Source organism: Neoarius graeffei, chromosome 27 (genome assembly GCF_027579695.1).
Source record: "Neoarius graeffei isolate fNeoGra1 chromosome 27, fNeoGra1.pri, whole genome shotgun sequence".
NCBI classification, from domain to species: Eukaryota; Metazoa; Chordata; class Actinopteri; order Siluriformes; family Ariidae; genus Neoarius; species Neoarius graeffei.
In genome coordinates, this window is record NC_083595.1 from 43,347,079 (window position 1) to 43,365,641 (window position 18,563).

An 18,563-nucleotide genomic window follows, 5' to 3' on the forward strand; every position below is an offset into this window, starting at 1 on the left:
AAGCCAAGTATACTTAGATATAACTTTAAGTATATCTCTAAGTAAATTTAAAAAGTAACCTGAAAGCATACTTTCTTATTTTTAGTTTAAAAGAAGTATACTAGAAGCACATTTTGAATAAACTTTTTTTTTTTTTTTTTTTTGTGTAAGGGTCTCTTGGGTCCATTTGCTTACCTCTGTGTTTCTCTTTCTCCCTCTATCGGTGTTATCATCCAATAGGCCTGATGGTGCTACATCACCCTCTCATAGTCATGAGTCTGTGCTTGGAGCCTTCCTTCCTTCATGATTACACACGTGCAAATGGGCAGTAATTACCTCATATAGCTGTCATGAGAAACCACCAGGCTGCTACTGGTCGTCAAAGCAGTCCACCAAAACAAGTCCACATTTTCAGGGAGAAAACCATGTCAGGAAAAGCTCCTTGCAAAGTCAAGCTAAGATCTTGCTCACACTTCAGGAATCCAGTCACCAAAAATGTATAATATTGTCTTGGGCCAGATTTTTATTATGGACTTCAGTGCTGTTAAGCTCCAAGACAAATTTGGCGTACAAAGAAAAATATATCCAAAGTGTTTTCTTTGTTTGCTGAATGAATTCACGTCCATTTCTTGTGCCTTAAAGCACAACTGCTTGCTGATTTGTTGCTACAGTATCTTATGTAATCTACATCGATATAAGAGGCTATAAATTAACTTTGATGTATTGAATTGGCATATTTTATAATGTGAAGCAATTCAGGTCATTTAATACAACTTGTTTGTACACTGTGGATGTGTTCAAGATGGTGTTTTTGCCTAGATGTTTGCATGTTATGACATGACCTAAAGACTGCTGATGAGAATGAGCAACTTGCATTGGGACACCACTCTTTTTATATAACTGGTAAAAGGTAATAATTGAGCAAGTTTGGGCTGGAAAAGACCTTTTGTTTATGACTTCCTATTTCCAAGTTAAAGACTTGTTGCACATGTACTGAACAAACCATGACTTTGTTTAGCTTCGACAAACGTAGAGACCTGGGTGGGACTGTGATCCATCCTTTCCTTCCTTGCTTCCAAATTGAAGGAAACAAATGGGGGGGTTATGCTGTGTGAGATGTGATGTTGGCATGACGTGGCTCCAGTTAAAGGAAATCACTGCAAATCAATACAAAGTCCTTCAGACTGATCGCCTTTAACCCATGCTGCAACCCTTCTATCCTGACCTGGAGTAACGTCTTCTAGGATGACTTCCACCCACATCCAGATGACATGAAGACTCCCTTTTGATTAGGATGAAAAATGATATGCTATGGCTCACAGATTTCAACCCAGCTGAACATCTTATCGGAGATTTTGAAGGGACTTGTGAGACGTTGCGCTCCACCACCATCATAAAAACACCGAGAGAATACCTTTTTAAGAAGAATATTTGTGCCTTCATTTTCGCATGAAGGAATAAACCAATTTGAGGCCTGAGAAATTTTGTTCTATGGGTAAGGAGCAGGCAGATAATGTGGCCAAAAGAGCTCTCGCCAAAGATGACACTGAATGTAAAATCCCAACCTCAGACCTGCTCTGGCATCTTATGTTTTAAGGAAGTGGCAGACTGAATGGGATGAATGTCCTGAAAACAAATTGTATGACCTCAACCCTGCCATCAATAAGACACTTATCTTCATTTCAAACCAGACATGATCAACTGGTGTATACCAGGCGTTGTATTGGACGTGGGTGGGCTTTTATAATTAAAGGGTGAGGAACCCCCAGCATGCCATTTTTGTAGGACATCTCTGACAGATAAGCATATTTTGCTTTGCTGTCCTGGTCTAAACACCACAAGGGGATATTTTTATTCTCAAAATACTTTTTTATTGTTTTTAAGATGATTCCACCACAAAAAGTTTGCGAAGTCACTCACTCATTCGCCCATTTTGTTCTATGGACTGAAGTGGAAAATGCGTCTAATCAGAGTACATCTGTTCTCATCGGTTTTATCTTTTCTATGTTAAAAACTGGGGCGGCATGGTGGTTAGCACTGTCGCCTCACAGCGAGAAGGTTCTGGGTTCAAACCCAGTGGCTGACGAGGGCCTTTCAGTGTGGAGTTGGCATGTTCTCCCCGTGTCTGTGTGGGTTTCCTCCAGGTGCTCCAGTTTCCCCCACAGTCCAAAGACCTGCAGTTAGGTTAACTAGCTACACTAAATTGCCCATAGGTGTGAATGTTTGTGTGAGTGCACAGGAAGGAATTGGCCACCCTACTGCTGCAATTCTGGCCAAGCCAACCAAGCACGGTTCACCTCAAGCCTGGATCAGGTTCGGCAGTGATGATGATGATGATTACTACGACGACATTTAAAAATTGCCATTTTCACCCATCAAAAATGCTTCGTTTCAGTTCCGCTCTTGAAAATTGAAAAAAAAAAAGTGAAAATGTCATTTCAGATTGTGTTGCGTTATAGGATTATGTAAGGGAAAACTGATGTTTTTGTGAAAATGCAAACGTATGAGGATCTAACAATTTCAAGATGGTGGAACAAAAATGCAGAAATGATGTCAAGATCATGGACCTGACACCCAGTCTACCTGCCCATCATGCCAGACAGACCGTCAGGAAAAATGCCAAAGATGCAAGTTGTTTATAAAACTGCCTGTGTTGGTATGAACTAGGCCTTCGAAAGGAATCAAGGGATTATTAAAGGTTCTAGCTTTCCGACTTGTTAGCTACCTCACTGGAACCTTTCATAAATAGCCTAAGGCCAAGTTTACATTAGACCGTATCTGTCTCGTTTTCTTCGCGGATGCACTGTCCGTTTACATTAAAACGCCGGGAAACAGGAATCCGCCAGCGTCCACGTATTCAATCCAGATCGTGTCTGGTCCGGTGCTGTGTAAACATTGAGAATACGCGGATACGCTGTGCTGAGCTCTAGCTGGCGTCGTCATTGGACAACGTCACTGTGACCTCCACCTTCCTGATTCGCTGGCGTTGGTCATGTGACGCGACTGCTGAAAAACGGCGCGGACTTCCGCCTTGTATCACCTTTCATGAAAGAGTATAAAAGTATGAAAATACTGCAAATACTGATGCAAATACTGCCCATTGTGTAGTTATGATTGTCTTTAGGCTTGCCATCCTTCCACTTGCAAGTGGTGACGCGCATGCCCGACATGCACTGAGATCACACACACAGCGGCTCAGTCCCAAATCACTGCTCGTGCGCTTCACTCGCGCGCTCTGTGAGCTGCGCATGGCCGGAGTGCGCACCCTCCAGAGGGCACTCGCTGTTCAGGGCGGAGTGATTTGGAGCGCAGGATGCCTGCGGAGCCGAGCGTATCCGTGTATTGGCGTTGCTATGTGCACGCGAATCATGTATTGGCGTTGCTGTGTGCACACTAATCGTTTTAAAAACGTTAATCTGATGATCCGCTGATACAGTCTAATGTAAACCCCACCTAAGTGGACAAACCAAAGAGCCCTTTAGTGTAAGAGTGTACCGTAGATGATCAAATGATCCAAGAAGCAACTGTTAATGATGGATGGCTGGAATTAATAAAACTACGTTCGCGTTATGGTGGCCAGCTGTTATTAAACAGGCTTAACATGATCAAACTGGAGATCTAAATTCCTGCATAATAAACTGCCTTGAAATGCAGAATGTTTTTCTTTCTCGGCAAAAGTCTCCTATCTGTTTCTCGGTTTGGTGATGGAAAAATAAAAAGTGTAAAGTTGCTGTGCTAAAACAAGCCCAAGAAGGAATGTTGAGGAGTTTATGAAAAGTTTGTGCAGGTATTGCCTGTGTTGTTATTAGACTTTGTTGTGGTTATTATGGCCTTTTGTTGCATGGCTCAGCCAGAACGTGTTTGTTCTTTTGGCATTATGTAATCTCAAGGGAAAACGGTTCCAATGAAAAGTAATGTGGCTGACTGTAAATCTGTCTGTGCTAGAAAATAACAGGCCTCTTGTTGCAGCTTGTATGACCTGCCAGTTTGAGATGCCTTTTTTTTGTTTTAATAAATGCATCCCCTTACAAAACAACCTGCATGGGAAAGGAAGCTGATTTACTTGAACACCTTTTCATTCTGCTGGCTTGGATTTTGTGGTTTATGGCTACAAGCTGTGTCATGTACTTTAGTTCATTACACTTCTCCCATGTCGTGATTACCAGCAAGTATGAGTGAGAGTCAGATCATTTTCTTTCGTCTGCTTCCGTTAGGGGTTGCCGCAGTGGATCATCATGATCTGCATTTTTTTTTTTTTTCCTCCAAATTTTATTCTACCTACCTAACTAACCTTACCTGACCGACCCACCCACACTAGATGCCCTTCCTGACACAACCCTCCCCAATCTGTCTGGGCTTGGAACCGGCACCAAGTATGCACTGGCTGGTGTTTTTACCTCATCTGCATGTCTGACTCCCTTGAGTGAGTCAAATAAAAATCTTAAGTGCACTATAAATTGGATAAGCAGTATGATAAATTTCATCTCATCTCTAGCCGCTTTATCCTGTTCTACAGGGTCGCAGGCGAGCTGGAGCCTATCCCAGCTGACTACGGGCGAAAGGCGGGGTACACCCTGGACAAGTCGCCAGGTCATCACAGGGCTGACGCATAGACACAGACAACCATTCACACTCACATTCACACCTACGGTCAATTTAGAGTCACCAGTTAACCTAACCTGCATGTCTTTGGACTGTGGGGGAAACCGGAGCACCCGGAGGAAACCCACGCGGACACGGGGAGAACATGCAAACTCCGCACAGAAAGGCCCTCGCCGGCCACAGGGCTCGAACCCAAACCTTCTTGCTGTGAGGAGATGGCGCTAACCACTACACCACCGTGCCACCCTACGATAAATTTGTTATTGCAAAAGTTTTTTTAAAAATGCTGTGTTCAATTTAATATGTATTTTCACAATTATACTTTATCACAGGTTAATTTGGCATCTTTTTGTCTATTGAATGACTGACTTCTGAATCATCGTTAATGATTATGACCACCAAAGTGAAATTCTTCATAGGTTTTCTGTGTTGACTTTGTATTAAAGGGGCAGTTTGTCACTTTTACAGCCCTGTGCTGCCTGTGAGACGATCTTCAACAGCAAGTTCCTGGGGGGGAAAAAAAAGTCACTTTGGTGAAATTACGCTTGCCTCATGAGTTGCCTTTTAAGAAAATGGCACACAAAGCTGAGCATCGCCCTGTGATGACCTGGCGACTTGTCCAGGGTGTACCCCGCCTTTCGCCCGTAGTCAGCTGGGATAGGCTCCAGCTTGCCTGCGACCCTGTAGAACAGGATAAAGCGGCTAGAGGTAATGAGAATGAGATGAGAAGCTGAGCACCTCTGTTTTGACTATGGGTGGAGCAAATTTCAGGGCCGGAAATGATCTAAACAGTAGCCTGAAATGAAGCAAGTCATAACTTCCATTTTATGATGGTATTGACTTGCTTTTTGTCCTATAATTTTATAATTATTACAGGACTTTAAAAAAAAAAAAAAAAGCTTTAAGAATGACAAACCATGTTATATTTTCATTCCTTGACCATTAACTGATAATGTTGGTTGTTGATCATAATTTACAAAACCTTTTTATTTGGTGCATGTTTCTCTGTACTCATTTAGGAGGCACAATTTAAAAAAAAAAAAAAAAAAAGATCCAGGACTGTTCCTGTTGAGAAATGAAGCATTTTTGTGACAACTTGAATTTTGCGATTTTACAATGGACCAGATTGCGAACATCAAATTCTGTGTCAAATTCTGGGAATCCTCCATGGAGAGCCTGGAAATACTTCAGCAAACCTACAGCAGTGAAGTAGTGAGCTGGGTGAGGTGTTTTTGAGTTGCTTTGCCGTCTCTGGAAGCACAAATGCCACTTGGAGCACCTCATCCAGATTATCCACCTCATTGCTGTAGGCTTGCTGAAGCATTTCAAGAATCTCTGTAGCTGATCACAAATGCTTGCACATTGCACAGAGCAAACGCACACGTGCATGTTGTCAAACGTGTGTAACGCAGGTCCCGATGTTGATAGTGTGACCCTCACGGGTCATGCTGACTCATGAGATACCGTTTGCACCTTTTGCATGCACGTGACCTTGCAGTGCTCCGTTGGGCCGCAACAGGAACAGCTCTGGAACTTTTTGATTGCACTTTTGTATGCCATTTGTTATCTGAAAATTGTCACGTTTTGGGATTCCTTCACAAGCTAGTTGCATTTTTTTTTTTTTTTAAATAATATTCGCTCTGGTTAGGTCGATCACAATTATGATATAATCGCATTTATTTGCGTTAAGGTTCCTCATGAAATCCCAGTCATGAATAGAAATGTGTGTGTGTGTGTGTTATTTTTAAATTCCCCCCCCCAATGCAAAAACTTTTTAAGTACTTAAGTATGTTTTGGTATGAAACCAGGTAATATACTGTATACTGAAGTTGTGACCTGAGTACAATCATGTGTTGTAGATTTAGTACATTAGTGCAAAATAGTACATTAGAACCATGTTAATTTTTATTTTATTTTTTGCTATAGTTCATGGTTTCCTGCCCATTAATCGATTTGCTCATTTTAATAATAGGGTTAGAATATTTGACTTCTTATTTGTGCCATCATAATAATTAAAAAGCAGTTAGATTAGACTGACTTTATTCATCCCACATCGGGGAAATTCACGTGTTACAGTAGCAAGAAAATGTCAAACAGATAACAAATAAAACTGAAATAAAAATTAGACAAATGAAGGATTAAATACAGAGGGCTATTTGCATTATCTACCGTGTTAGTAAGTTAGTAAGTTGTTCTGTATTGTGGCTACTGATTAGAAGTTTGATCAAAACTGCTAACCCATGCACTAACCCCATCTTCCTAAGAAGTTGGAAAATGCAAAGAAAAAAAATTGTATTGCATGGGAGTTATTGGGTTTCCAGTGATAACTGGTCAGGATATTGAACGGGAAGGCGAAAACAAATTTTGCTACCAATTAATAATTCACTGTTACGATTACTAAAACCATTAGGGTGGAGGCTCGTAGCATGGCATCTCATCATATATGGCTTACACAGAGGAACACGTGTGCATACACTCACTGACATGCAGGCAGCGTCACTTTAAGTCAGGTATTTTAAAATCTGTAATTATGCTGTGTCTTTTCCAAATAGCAAGCCTCAGCTTCCATTGCTTGTTTCTTTGCGTAATTTGATTGGACGACTTGTGCTTCGTCTATTTACTTCTCTTATCTCCTTCAAAGGAGGAAAAAAAGTCAGCCCCAGCCTTTACATCAGTGTGTGTGTGTGTGTGTGTGTGTGCGGGGCTCTCGTGCCCCCCCCCCCCCCCCCCCCCCGAGAGAGAGAGAGAGGGAAGGCTTAGGCACCGAGCCTGTTTATACAAACTTGCCCCATGTACACACTGCAAAAAAATTGAAAACTGAATTTGAGGAGAATTACTTCATACTAGTGAAGTTATCTTGCTGCATGGATGGATAATTTTACTTGACAAGACGTCTTGGAATAAGTTGGTTGAAATCTAGAACTAGGTTTAATAATCTCAGAATTGATGCTTTGTATTCTAATAGGAAGTGATGGGTCGTTTAAACTATTTTCAAGATATTTTCACTTGCTAAGATATCATTTTTTGCAGTGCGTTAAACTTGACAGACCTGGCTGTTGAAAGCCAGTCATCAGGATAGGAATGTACACGCAAGTACATTTTAGCTTCACAGTATTTGATTGTAGGCTCGATATGATCTAGTGATCTCAGTCCACTATATTTTCTCATTCTTTGAGGCTAAGATGTGGTTCTGCTGTTCGGTAATTCATAAAACGTGGGGTTGAAATAACAGATCCTGGTTTTTCAAGACTCATGAAACACTGTGTTCTGTTTCATGGTTCACCAGATATCGCATCAACACTCTTGTTCTTTCTCTTGCAGAGAAGCTGTATAACTCCCACGGGCCTGAACTGCGTCGTTCACTCTTCTCATTAAAGCAACTGTTTCAGGTGAGTACACAGTTAGTTAATTGACTACATCAGGGGTCATCAAACTACGGCCCGCGGGCCGACTCCGGCCCGCCACCCCCCTTAGACCGGCCCCCTAGCCCCTCTGCCCCCCACCACTTGAACCGGCCCTATGAGGCAATCCCCAAAAGTGGTTATGGCCTTTTTTTTTTTTTAATCGCTTTTTGGCAAATATGTCTGCATCTTGTATTTTGTTGATTTTATCAATTTAAAATTGATATTTAGTTATAAAATGAACTATTCATATTTTCCAAATTTTTGTCATATGCCCGCGATCAAGCAGTGACAGGCAGCGCACGCGCAGAGAACTGTCAGTGTTCAGGACAGCAAAATGGCTAGCGGTAAGCAAAAAGCTGACAGAGTGCAGAGTTTTTAAAGAACAGTGGACCACTGATTATTTTTCGTTCAGTGTAAGGACCGTGCAGTTTGTCTTGTATGTAAAGAAAGTGTGTCGGTTTTCAAAGAATATAATCCGCGTCGTCACTACAAAACCCGCCACAAAGAGTATGCTAGTTTGCGAGGGCAAACGAGAGAAGACAGGATTCGGAGGATGAAATGCGGACTGGCTGCACAACAGAATGTATTCCTTCGCCAAACCCAGATCAACCAGGCTGCTGTCCGAGCTAGCTATAAGGTAGCTCACCTACTAGCTACCCATGGAAAGCCGTTTACTGATGGGGACTTTGTTAAAGTATGCATGCTTGCTGTGGCCGAGGAGGTGTGTCCCGACAAGAAGGATGCGCTCAACGCGGTGAGTCTCTCCGCACCTACTATGACCAGGCGAACCGAAGATTTGGGGGACAACGTGTATGACCAGCTGAATGAGAGAGCGTCAGAATTCGAGTTTTTTGCTTTGGCCATGGATGAGAGCAATGACGTGCAGGACACAGCACAACTGCTGTGATCTATTGCTCATATTATAATTTCACTGTTTTTTAAAATGTATTTATTTTATAGGCCTATTTATTTGACCTTTATTAAGTGCTGCACACTATTAATATTATTAATAATATCAACAGACCTACCTACAATTTATAATTTTCCACTCACCTTTGCCAGTGTCAATCACCTCAACTAGGCAGATGTTTCTTACCTTGACAGCTTTGATGTTATTTTTATTAGAAAATAAATGGAATATCTGTGCTATTTCAAATTAAAACAAAGTGTGACGACTCGATTACTACTTTTGCAAACCACTAGTAAAGATAAACATGTGCCAGGAATCAAGTGTTGATATAGTAGTGTGAATATAGTAGTGGGGATGGCTGTGCCAGGCTAGTAATCTCTACTACACAATGAGGCCTGCTGGTGGTCATATTTGTCTGGGTCATACAGTTCTATGTTATATAGCTGACCCGACCCCGGCCCTCCATCACAGTCAGGAACGACAATGTGGCCCCCAGAGAAAAAAGTTTGGTGACCCCTGGACTACATGATCACACTGACAGCATAAAAGATATGTTTTCATGCATGAACTGTCGAATCATGTGGTTGTTTGTATATCTTTACTGGCATGACTTTTTGATGATTTAATCAGTTGTTCCACATCTTGGCACTTGTATTTGTAGGGAACATCTATTTGAAGGTTATGCACAATTACAGTTGTCCAGATGTTTGATAATGCGTGAGACTGTGGTCTGTGTTCTGGGATTATGAATTCCAATTAAATGCTGGAATGGGTGACGAATTAAAGGAAAAACCAACATGTTCTTATGTATTACACTAATTCTCCAACATCATGGTTTTTACTATATTTATTATTTCCAGTGCCATGCAAAAATATCCACCCTCATCCTTTGCTAATTGGTGCATATTTGTGGTCTAATCAGTTAATATTAAAATTCTGTTTGCCCAGGTATGGGGATTAATAATTGGTGTATTTTGAGTTTGAGTAAAACAGTCTGAACACCGTGTATCTCTTGGTCTAGTTCAGTACACACAACCACAATCATTGGGTATAGTTTTATGTGTCGTATAGATAGGTCTGAGAATGCTATAATTGAGGCCTTGGCCAGTCCGCTAAAAAGCTGTTACCGTTTTACGTCCAGGCTTAGGAGGCATTGGTGCAAGAGTTTATATTTTTTATAATTGTCCTTATGTATGTGCTTGTTGTTATTTTTTTGCTTTTATTTTTTGTCTTAATTTATCATTTGTACTGTTTTTTTTTAAATAGATTTAAATGCCATATGGATTTCTGGTGTCTGAAATAAAGTTTATGTATGTATGTAATCAGTAAATAATTTGTGATTTTGAATTCTCTTGTCGAAACACACAGTACATTAGACTGAATCATAAACCATTGAAACAAACAAGCGAACCGGGTTTTTTATTTTTTAAATTTCTGTCTTCCAGGATGATAAGGACCTGGTACCGGAGTTTGTGAATTCTGATGGATTAACCTGTTTTATAAAAGTGGGCGTGGAGGCAGACCACAACTACCAGAACTACATTCTTCGAGGTGGGAGATCCAAACAAAGTGACATTGATTTGGAATTTTTGTCTAAACATAAACTTTTGCAACCAAAAAAATCATATATATATATATATATATATATATATATATATATATATATATATATATATATATATATATATGGTCATTAGCTTTGGGTAATGACCAAAAGAACAAGATCGAAGATCGCGGATACAAGCGGCCGAAATGAGTTTCCTTCGCAGGGTGGCTGGGCGCTCCCTTAGAGATAGGGTGAGAAGCACAGTCACTCGGGAGGAGCTCGGAGTAGAGCCGCTGCTCCTCCACATCAAGAGGAACCAGCTGAGGTGGCTCGGGCATCTTTTTTGGATGCCTCCTGGACGCCTCCCTGGGGAGGTGTTCCAGGCATGTCCCCCCGGGGAAGACCCAGGACATGCTGGAGGGACTATGTCTCTCGGCTGGCCTGGGAACGCCTCGGTGTTCTTCCCGAGGAGCTGACCAAGGTGTCTGGGGAAAGGGAAGTTTGGGCTTCCATGCTTAGACTGCTGCCTCCGCGACCCGGTCCCGGATAAAGCGGAAGAAGACGAGACGATAATTTTTATTTTTTTTTTTAAATAAAAAAAGGAGTATACCAGCATATCAAATTGTACTACTTCAGAGCTGAGCTTTTATGAGAACTATAAATGGTGGTAAAGAGACAGTAGCAATATTGAAAAATGCTTAAATGAGAGATTTTTCTTCAGTGAGAGGGTGTGGCCAAGGAGTCAGATGGGTGAGAGGGTGTGGCCGTGGCCCATACAGGTGTGGCCGTGGCCCAGACGGGTCAGGTGGGTGTGGCTGAGGGTCAGACGCGTGATTGGGTCCAAATTCCACTTGACCAATTGTCCGTTAAGGAGTTTTTGTCTTTTAGGATGTGCATGCCTAAGAAACTTCAAAACTTGGAAGCAATAAAACAGCTCCAGAAACAAAAAATGTGTTTTGCAAATTTTGTTAATTCTAACAATTGTCTTTAGATTGTCATACTTGATACTCTGCTTGCACATTTTGTCACTTTTATTTAATTTTTATTTATATTTGGCTATATGTTTTCTGGTTCAAAGGTTTTTGCACCAAAAAATGTCTTAAAACAAAGGAAGTGTGTGTGTGTGTGTTGTGCTGTTCACAATGTAATTTATTACATTCTTTTAAATTGTACATGTACATTTTGAAACGTGTATATTATGGCAAAGAAATTCTCATAGTTTACAAATCAATGCTACAATAATTTAAAAATAAAAATGTAGTTTTATTCCAACATCCCCAAAATTCTGCTTTTTGGTTTCGGACTAAAAGTTTCATTTCAGTTTATCTCGTGCACTAAACCTAGCTAAAGCATGCTGTGTGTAAGCTCTCGCAAAAATTTTGCACAGACACTCGACATGCTATTTTAACTTGGTCTCTGATCTGTCCGCACTATCTAGGGTTCATGTCTAGTGCATATAAACACTGTGCCGTTTTAGCCTTTAGATTTCTAACCTCATGTATTTCTGCAGTGTTGATTTTTTGGCATAAGCTCCAAGACAGGAAGTTTATACTGGAACAACAAACAGCGTTTAGTACAAATCTGTACATCCAGCAGAATGAAGACTGGTCTTCGGTTATGAAATTCCCATCTTTTGCTTCTTTGTCGTGATTTGAACTTGAAAAGCCAAAAAAAGTGTAGCATCAGTATGATTTGCTCTGTGTGTTTTTGTTTGTATTGCAGCTTTGAGTCAAATCATGTTGTTCGTGGACGGGATGAATGGAGTTATAAACCATAACGAGACGGTACAGTGGCTCTACACCCTTTGTGGCAGCCTGGTGAGTAACTACATGTAACACACACACAGAGACCCGTGCGCGCGCGCACACACACCCTTATAGGCTAATTAGTGGTGGACTGCAGTTGACTGTTCATAGTTTGTGGACAGCAGAGTTTAAATAGTTCAGTGTTCAAAGCTGCGAACTAAACGGAAAAGGCGTAGTACTGAGCAAAACGGTTACTATTGTGACCATGACCTTCCACTTAGCACATTCATGGTATTATTGAGTAAGACATTTGCAGAAACCACAGCTTATAAATCACTTTAGCTCTATTAAACAAAGTGACGTTTAAGCATCTATTTTTATCCTTCTAAAAATGTCCATTAATGAGAATCAGCCAGTTAACATTCGAGTAAATAAATGGAATACAAATGAATGTATTTGTATAGAAAATGGTGAACGTTTTTCATGCTTCATTGCCACCATGAAGCTACGAGTTTGTATTAAGAATATTTAGTGGATGCTCGTAATGCAAAGCACCAGGTGCTTAGCATTATTTATATCTCTGAAGTAGCTTTTCATACTCCAGTGCACTGGTTCATGCAGGAATCCTAAGCAGAGCTTCTTACCCTCACTGACCTCATGCTGTCACTTGAGGAAGTGAAAATAACAGATGTTGCAACACGACTCATTCATCTCCTGGTTTCAGTACTGATTTTAAGATTGAAAAAGTCAGTCAGATTATTCTCTTGACTCAGAAGCGTGTAACAGCTCCATCACACAAGTGTCCACTTGCCTAATGAGAGGAGAAGGCGACCATGAGTAGATTTTAAAATGTGTTTTTTTTTTCTCCCCCGAAAGATAAAAAAAAAATCCGCTACTTCCAATCAGTTTAAGTGCTATTACAAAAAATAAATAAATAAACATGGTATTAGGGGTGGCACGGTGGTGTAGTGGTTAGCACTGTTGCCTCACAGTAAGAAGGTCCTGGGTTCGAGCCCAGCGGCCGGCGAGGGTCTTTCTGTGTGGAGTTTGCATGTTCTCCCCGTGTCTGCGTGGGTTTCCTCCGGGTGCTCCGGTTTCCCCCACAGTCCAAAGACATGCAGGTTAGGTTAACTGGTGACTCTAAATTGACCGTAGGTGTGAATGTGAGTGTGAATGGTTGTCTGTGTCTGTGTCAGCCCTGTGATGACCTGGCGACTTGTCCAGGGTGTACCCCGCCTCTCACCCATAGTCAGCTGGGATAGGCTCCAGCTTGCCTGCGACCCTGTAGGACAGGATAAAGCGGCTACAGATGATGGATGGATGGATCATGGTATTAAAAAAAATCATGATCCCTTACAAAAGTGCATCACTGTGACATAATTTAGCACTGTATTGATGATATCCTGTTCTATTGCCCTGACCTCACCACGATCACTCCTTATATTAAACGTCACTTGCGTTAATAAAATAACGAAACAGCCTTTTAGATGTCCTTGTGAGCTCATGCTTCCTTATTATTCTCAAAAAATGTGTGTCCTGTTTTGATGCCGCCACCTGGTGTAGGAGACATGTAAGTACAGACTCACCCTCTCTGTCCTTCTCTTTCAGTCTCGGCTGGTGGTGAAGACGGCTCTGAAGCTCCTCATAGTGTTTGTTGAATACACCGAGTCGAACAGCCCGTTGCTTATCCAAGCTGTCAACGTGGTGGATGGCAAAAGAGGTAAAAATCTCATGACGGATATGTACACATTCAGAGGAAGAGTTTTGAAGTAATGTTTATATAGTATTTACTAGCCGGAGATGAGGTTTGCTCTGGACGTGTTGTTGCAGGTCTGAAGGCCTGGTCATACTTGGTGGATATTTTAGAGGAGAAGAATGGATCAGATACCGAGCTCCTGGTCTTCACCATGTCCCTTATTAACAAGGTAGCACATGTACACACATGGTAATCCTTATGAGCACATAACACACACATGGCACAGTCAGGAAAATCACAAACACATGCATCGTCATCTCCATACAACACTGTCCTGCTGTGGACTCCTGGTAAACCACACCGCCTCATCTTCTACAATCAGTAGATTCACCGTGACCCTTCATAACAAGAATCTGCATGCATTAGAAGTCGTATGTATGTGTGTGCATTATTGCAGCTGCAGAAGTATGTGCCCCCCAATAGACTTGCATTATAAACAGTACATTATATATCAATATAATGCATTTAAACTAAAGTAAAACTTAAGTATGCAATCTTTGACAGTCTGTTCATAAATTGGCTGCTAAAACTGTGCATCTCTCCCCATTATGACCAAATCATTTAAGTTACTTTACGACTTTAGCTCAATACAAGTGCATTTAAGACTACGTTCAGACTGCACCCTGAAACGACCCATATCCGATTTTTTTTTGCCCATATGCGACCTGTATCCGATTTGTTATTGACAATCTGAACGACACAGATCCGATTTTTTTCACATGCGACCCAGGCCGCTTGGATATGTGGTCCTAATTCCGATGCATATCTGTTATTTTCACATGCGACTGCAGTCTGACCGGACAGGTCGCATTCATGCGACCTACACGTCATCAACAAGAGACAAACGTCACTATTCTGCGTTGGCTAATCCCGCCTCTTTGGTGGAAAACAACATTTGTACAGTTTTCAGAATTTAAATAGACTTTTTTTATAGAATTGATCAAGCTAATGGTGGATTTGGTAGGGACCTGGATGTTGATCTGTTAGCCTGATTAAATAAAACAGTTTCTATAACTGATTTATAACTTAAACCATCCTGTATTACAAGATTATAAGATTGTTCTGGAAATTTCCAGTAATTTGACACCTTCGGTCTCATTAGTCTGCTGCCCACATTAATCAGATTATTGTGCGAGTTCCGCCGCTGCCACAAAAACCACATCGCCAGGTCTCGCCTCATCTCCATGCTTTACTTGCAAACTTGAAGAGTGCACTTTTTTTTTTGTTTACGTATTATGTAGATGTGCTTATTACGTGTCAATTTGCGCATGCGGGACACTTGGGTCATTTTCCGTTCATATTGGAGATCGCATACAAGTCTCATATAATTGGTAATGTGAACGGCCGAACAAAAAAATCGGATTTCACAACAAATCGGATATGGGTCGTTTCAGGTTGCAGTCTGAACGTAGTGCAAGTTATTCCACGAAATCGAGTCGTACATGAGCTGGTAGCCGACGAGGCGCATAGTGCTGAGTTGGCTATAAGCCTTGTATGACAAGATTGAGTGGAATAACTGTTTTATCCTATCCACATTCACTGGATTTTGAGGAACGGCACTTTTTTTGTCTTTTTTTGAAAATTCGATAAATAAAAACTTTATACAAAACATCCGACAAAATCATTTCCACTTAGAATGTAAACAAACCGGCGAAATGACGGTAGCAATTTGTGAAAAATGCGAAAATAATCATTTTTGAAGAATAAAAAAAGATGCATTCCTTCCGTCAAACTTTTTTTTTTAATTCCATTTTTTGGGGGGGGGGATTTATTTTGTCCTCTGTTGGTTCAGCAACACGCTCTGCCATTTTGTTTGTCTCTACTCATGGTATATGAGCTGATAGCCTAGTAATAGAATAGAATGCCTTTGTCACTATACACATGTACAATGAGATTAAAGCATCTCCAATAACAGTGTAAAACAGCGTGGAGAGAGAGAGAGAGAGAGGGGAGGGGGGGAAGGTGTCGGCAGGGGGAAGATGCACAGTCCTGAGGTGTATGTGTTGTGTTACACATTATGGAGTGAGGTATTGCTCATTGCACATATAAATTATTGCACAGAGAGAGTCACATTATAAATTATTGCATGAGAGATTCAAATTATAAAATAAAATATTACACATTTATGAAGTATTGCAAGGTAAGGTACTGTAGGTGCACTGACTTGGTGTGTGTAAGGTGCACAGTCCTGAGGTGCATGTGCTGTGTGTAAGGTGCACAGTCCTGAGGTGCATGTGCTGTGTGTAAGGTGCACAGTCCTGAGGTGAGCTGAATGTGTTGTGTTTCACATTATGGAGTGAGGTATTGCACATAGTCCCTTATAAAGTACTGCACATTGTAAATTATTGCCCGAGGAGAGTCACATAGTAAAATAAATAGACTATAAAGTCAGAGCAAATCCAAGTTCAGGGCGGTTATGGCTTTTGGAAAGAAGCTGAGAGTAGCCAATCAAAATGTGCAATTGCTCATGTCCAGTGAATGTGGATAGGATAAAATGCTATTTAACGTTTGCAAAGAAACTTGGCTAGCTAACTTGTCTACACTTATTGGAATACTGAACAATATATGTGAAGAGCACTGAATTAGGGATCGACCGATATATGTTTTTTCAGGGCGGATACCGATAATTATGGAATTGGGATGCCAATAACAGATATGTGCAACCGATAAATGTAAACATTATAATTCACATGAAATTAAACATAGCACACACTGACACAGACCTTCATATCCATGAAATGTATGTTTTATTGTAAAATTGAACATGAAATTTTGCGCAGGGAGATGCCAGCAGCATTTGTACAATAAAGTCAAACATTAGTTAGAATAAAATGAGAAATAAAATAAATATTCACCAATAAAAAAATCACTCCCTACTATATTACAGCTCACCATTTTCAGTGGAAAATAATTGAAAATACACTCTGGATTCTTTTACACTAAGAACTAAGTAAGACTTACCAACTTCAAGTAGTTTTTAAATAACAAATCAAGTGTAGGGAGCTGCCTGCAGCATTTTTTATAAAGTAAAATCAAACATAAAGTAGGCTATCACTCCCTGTTATGTAACAACTTAACAAGTAACCATCTACATTCTAATGCTTTTAATGCCCAAGCCTAATATTCCCAATTTAGGAGGATTATATTGTAGTGAAGGAAGCATGACATGTAGTTTCAGCGAGACTAGTTGGTTGTCGTCTAATTCAAGTGCTTCCTTCAGTAAGCCAAGTTTGCCTGGCTACACAGATGCAAATGGACAATTTTAACGAGTAGTAGATGAAGAATGTAAACATATAATGATGTGCTTTTGCAACTTGTGTGTTTGTGACTTATTGCGACAAAAGCAGCGTGTCCTTACCTTGAAGTGGGATCTGCTTCTGCCCGAGTGCCCATACGGCCGCCTTGAAACAGTTCACAGCGTTTAGCTATGCGTGTTGATTGGCTGTATCCCTTGTGCCGCTTCTGCCCGAGTGCCCATACGGCCGCCTTGACACAGTTCACAGCGTTTAGCTACACGTGTTGATTGGCTGTATCTCTTGTGCCAAACAAATCAGATGTTGTGGTGGGCGGGACCGTGTTCTTGAACTCAGAGGCGAGTGCAGGAAAGGACGTGCAGTGACAGTCGCGTTAGGAACGAAATGGCTGCAAAAAGGTATGTTATCGGCATATCGGTGGAAATTATGGCCGATACCGATAACCCTAAAAATGCAGAATATCGGCCCGATATATCGGCCAGGCCGATTATCGGTCGACCCCTACACTGAATGGTCTTTGTCTTGGTTTAGTTATTAAAAAAAAAAAATACTAAACATTGGACGTCCCACAGAGCACCATTAGATCATCTCATCTCATTATCTCTAGCCTCTTTATCCTTCTACAGGGTCGCAGGCAAGCTGGAGCCCATCCCAGCTGACTACGGGCGAAAGGCGGGGTACACCCTGGACAAGTCGCCAGGTCATCACAGGGCTGACACATAGACACAGACAACCATTCACACTCACATTCACACCTACGGTCAATTTAGAGTCACCAGTTAACCTAACCTGCATGTCTTTGGACTGTGGGGGAAACCGGAGCACCCGGAGGAAACCCACGCGGACACGGGGAGAACATGCAAACTCCACACAGAAAGGCCCTCGCCGGCCCCGGGGCTCGAACCCACGACCTTCTTGCTGTGAGGCGACAGCGCTAACCACTACACCACCGTGCCGCCCCCATTAGATCATTTTATACAAAAAAAAAATTAAGAATGTAGCATAATCATGGACTGTATAAAAAATGGACAATGCATCATCTTTAAAAAGTAAAGCCACTACCGGTCTAGTGCCCCTGCTGGCTGGCTGCAGCTTTTTTTTTTTGGTCCTTATTAGATGCATCTGTATTAATGAACTATCTAAAGCTGAAACTATTTAAGCTCTCTAGATTGATGCAAGTTTTCTTTTCACCATGAACACATTCTTCAATGTGCTGGAAAGGAGCAGGGATAAAAAAGGATTGGGGTGTACCTCACTTTGCCTCCTTGTTTCTACTGTGGAAACTGAAGAAGGAAAAAGTCTCTACTGTGAAGATGCTGGTTGCAAATTTGAAAACATAGTGGAGGTATTCTGGCTTCATTTCTATA

At 41.2% G+C, this 18,563-nt stretch overlaps 1 protein-coding gene across 5 annotated transcripts in view; it reads left to right on the top strand.

Moving 5' to 3' along the window:
• Nucleotides 1-18,563, top strand: part of fhod1 (formin homology 2 domain containing 1) — a 104,109-nt gene that overhangs the window by 41,834 nt on the left and 43,712 nt on the right. For all 5 annotated transcript variants that reach the window (XM_060911488.1, XM_060911489.1, XM_060911491.1 and 2 more), the window contains exons 4-8: nt 7,903-7,970; nt 10,341-10,446; nt 12,164-12,258; nt 13,795-13,906; nt 14,017-14,111. In XM_060911488.1, coding sequence (XP_060767471.1) covers nt 7,903-7,970; nt 10,341-10,446; nt 12,164-12,258; nt 13,795-13,906; nt 14,017-14,111 — 476 coding nt within the window. The remainder of the gene's footprint in view (nt 1-7,902; nt 7,971-10,340; nt 10,447-12,163; nt 12,259-13,794; nt 13,907-14,016; nt 14,112-18,563) is intronic.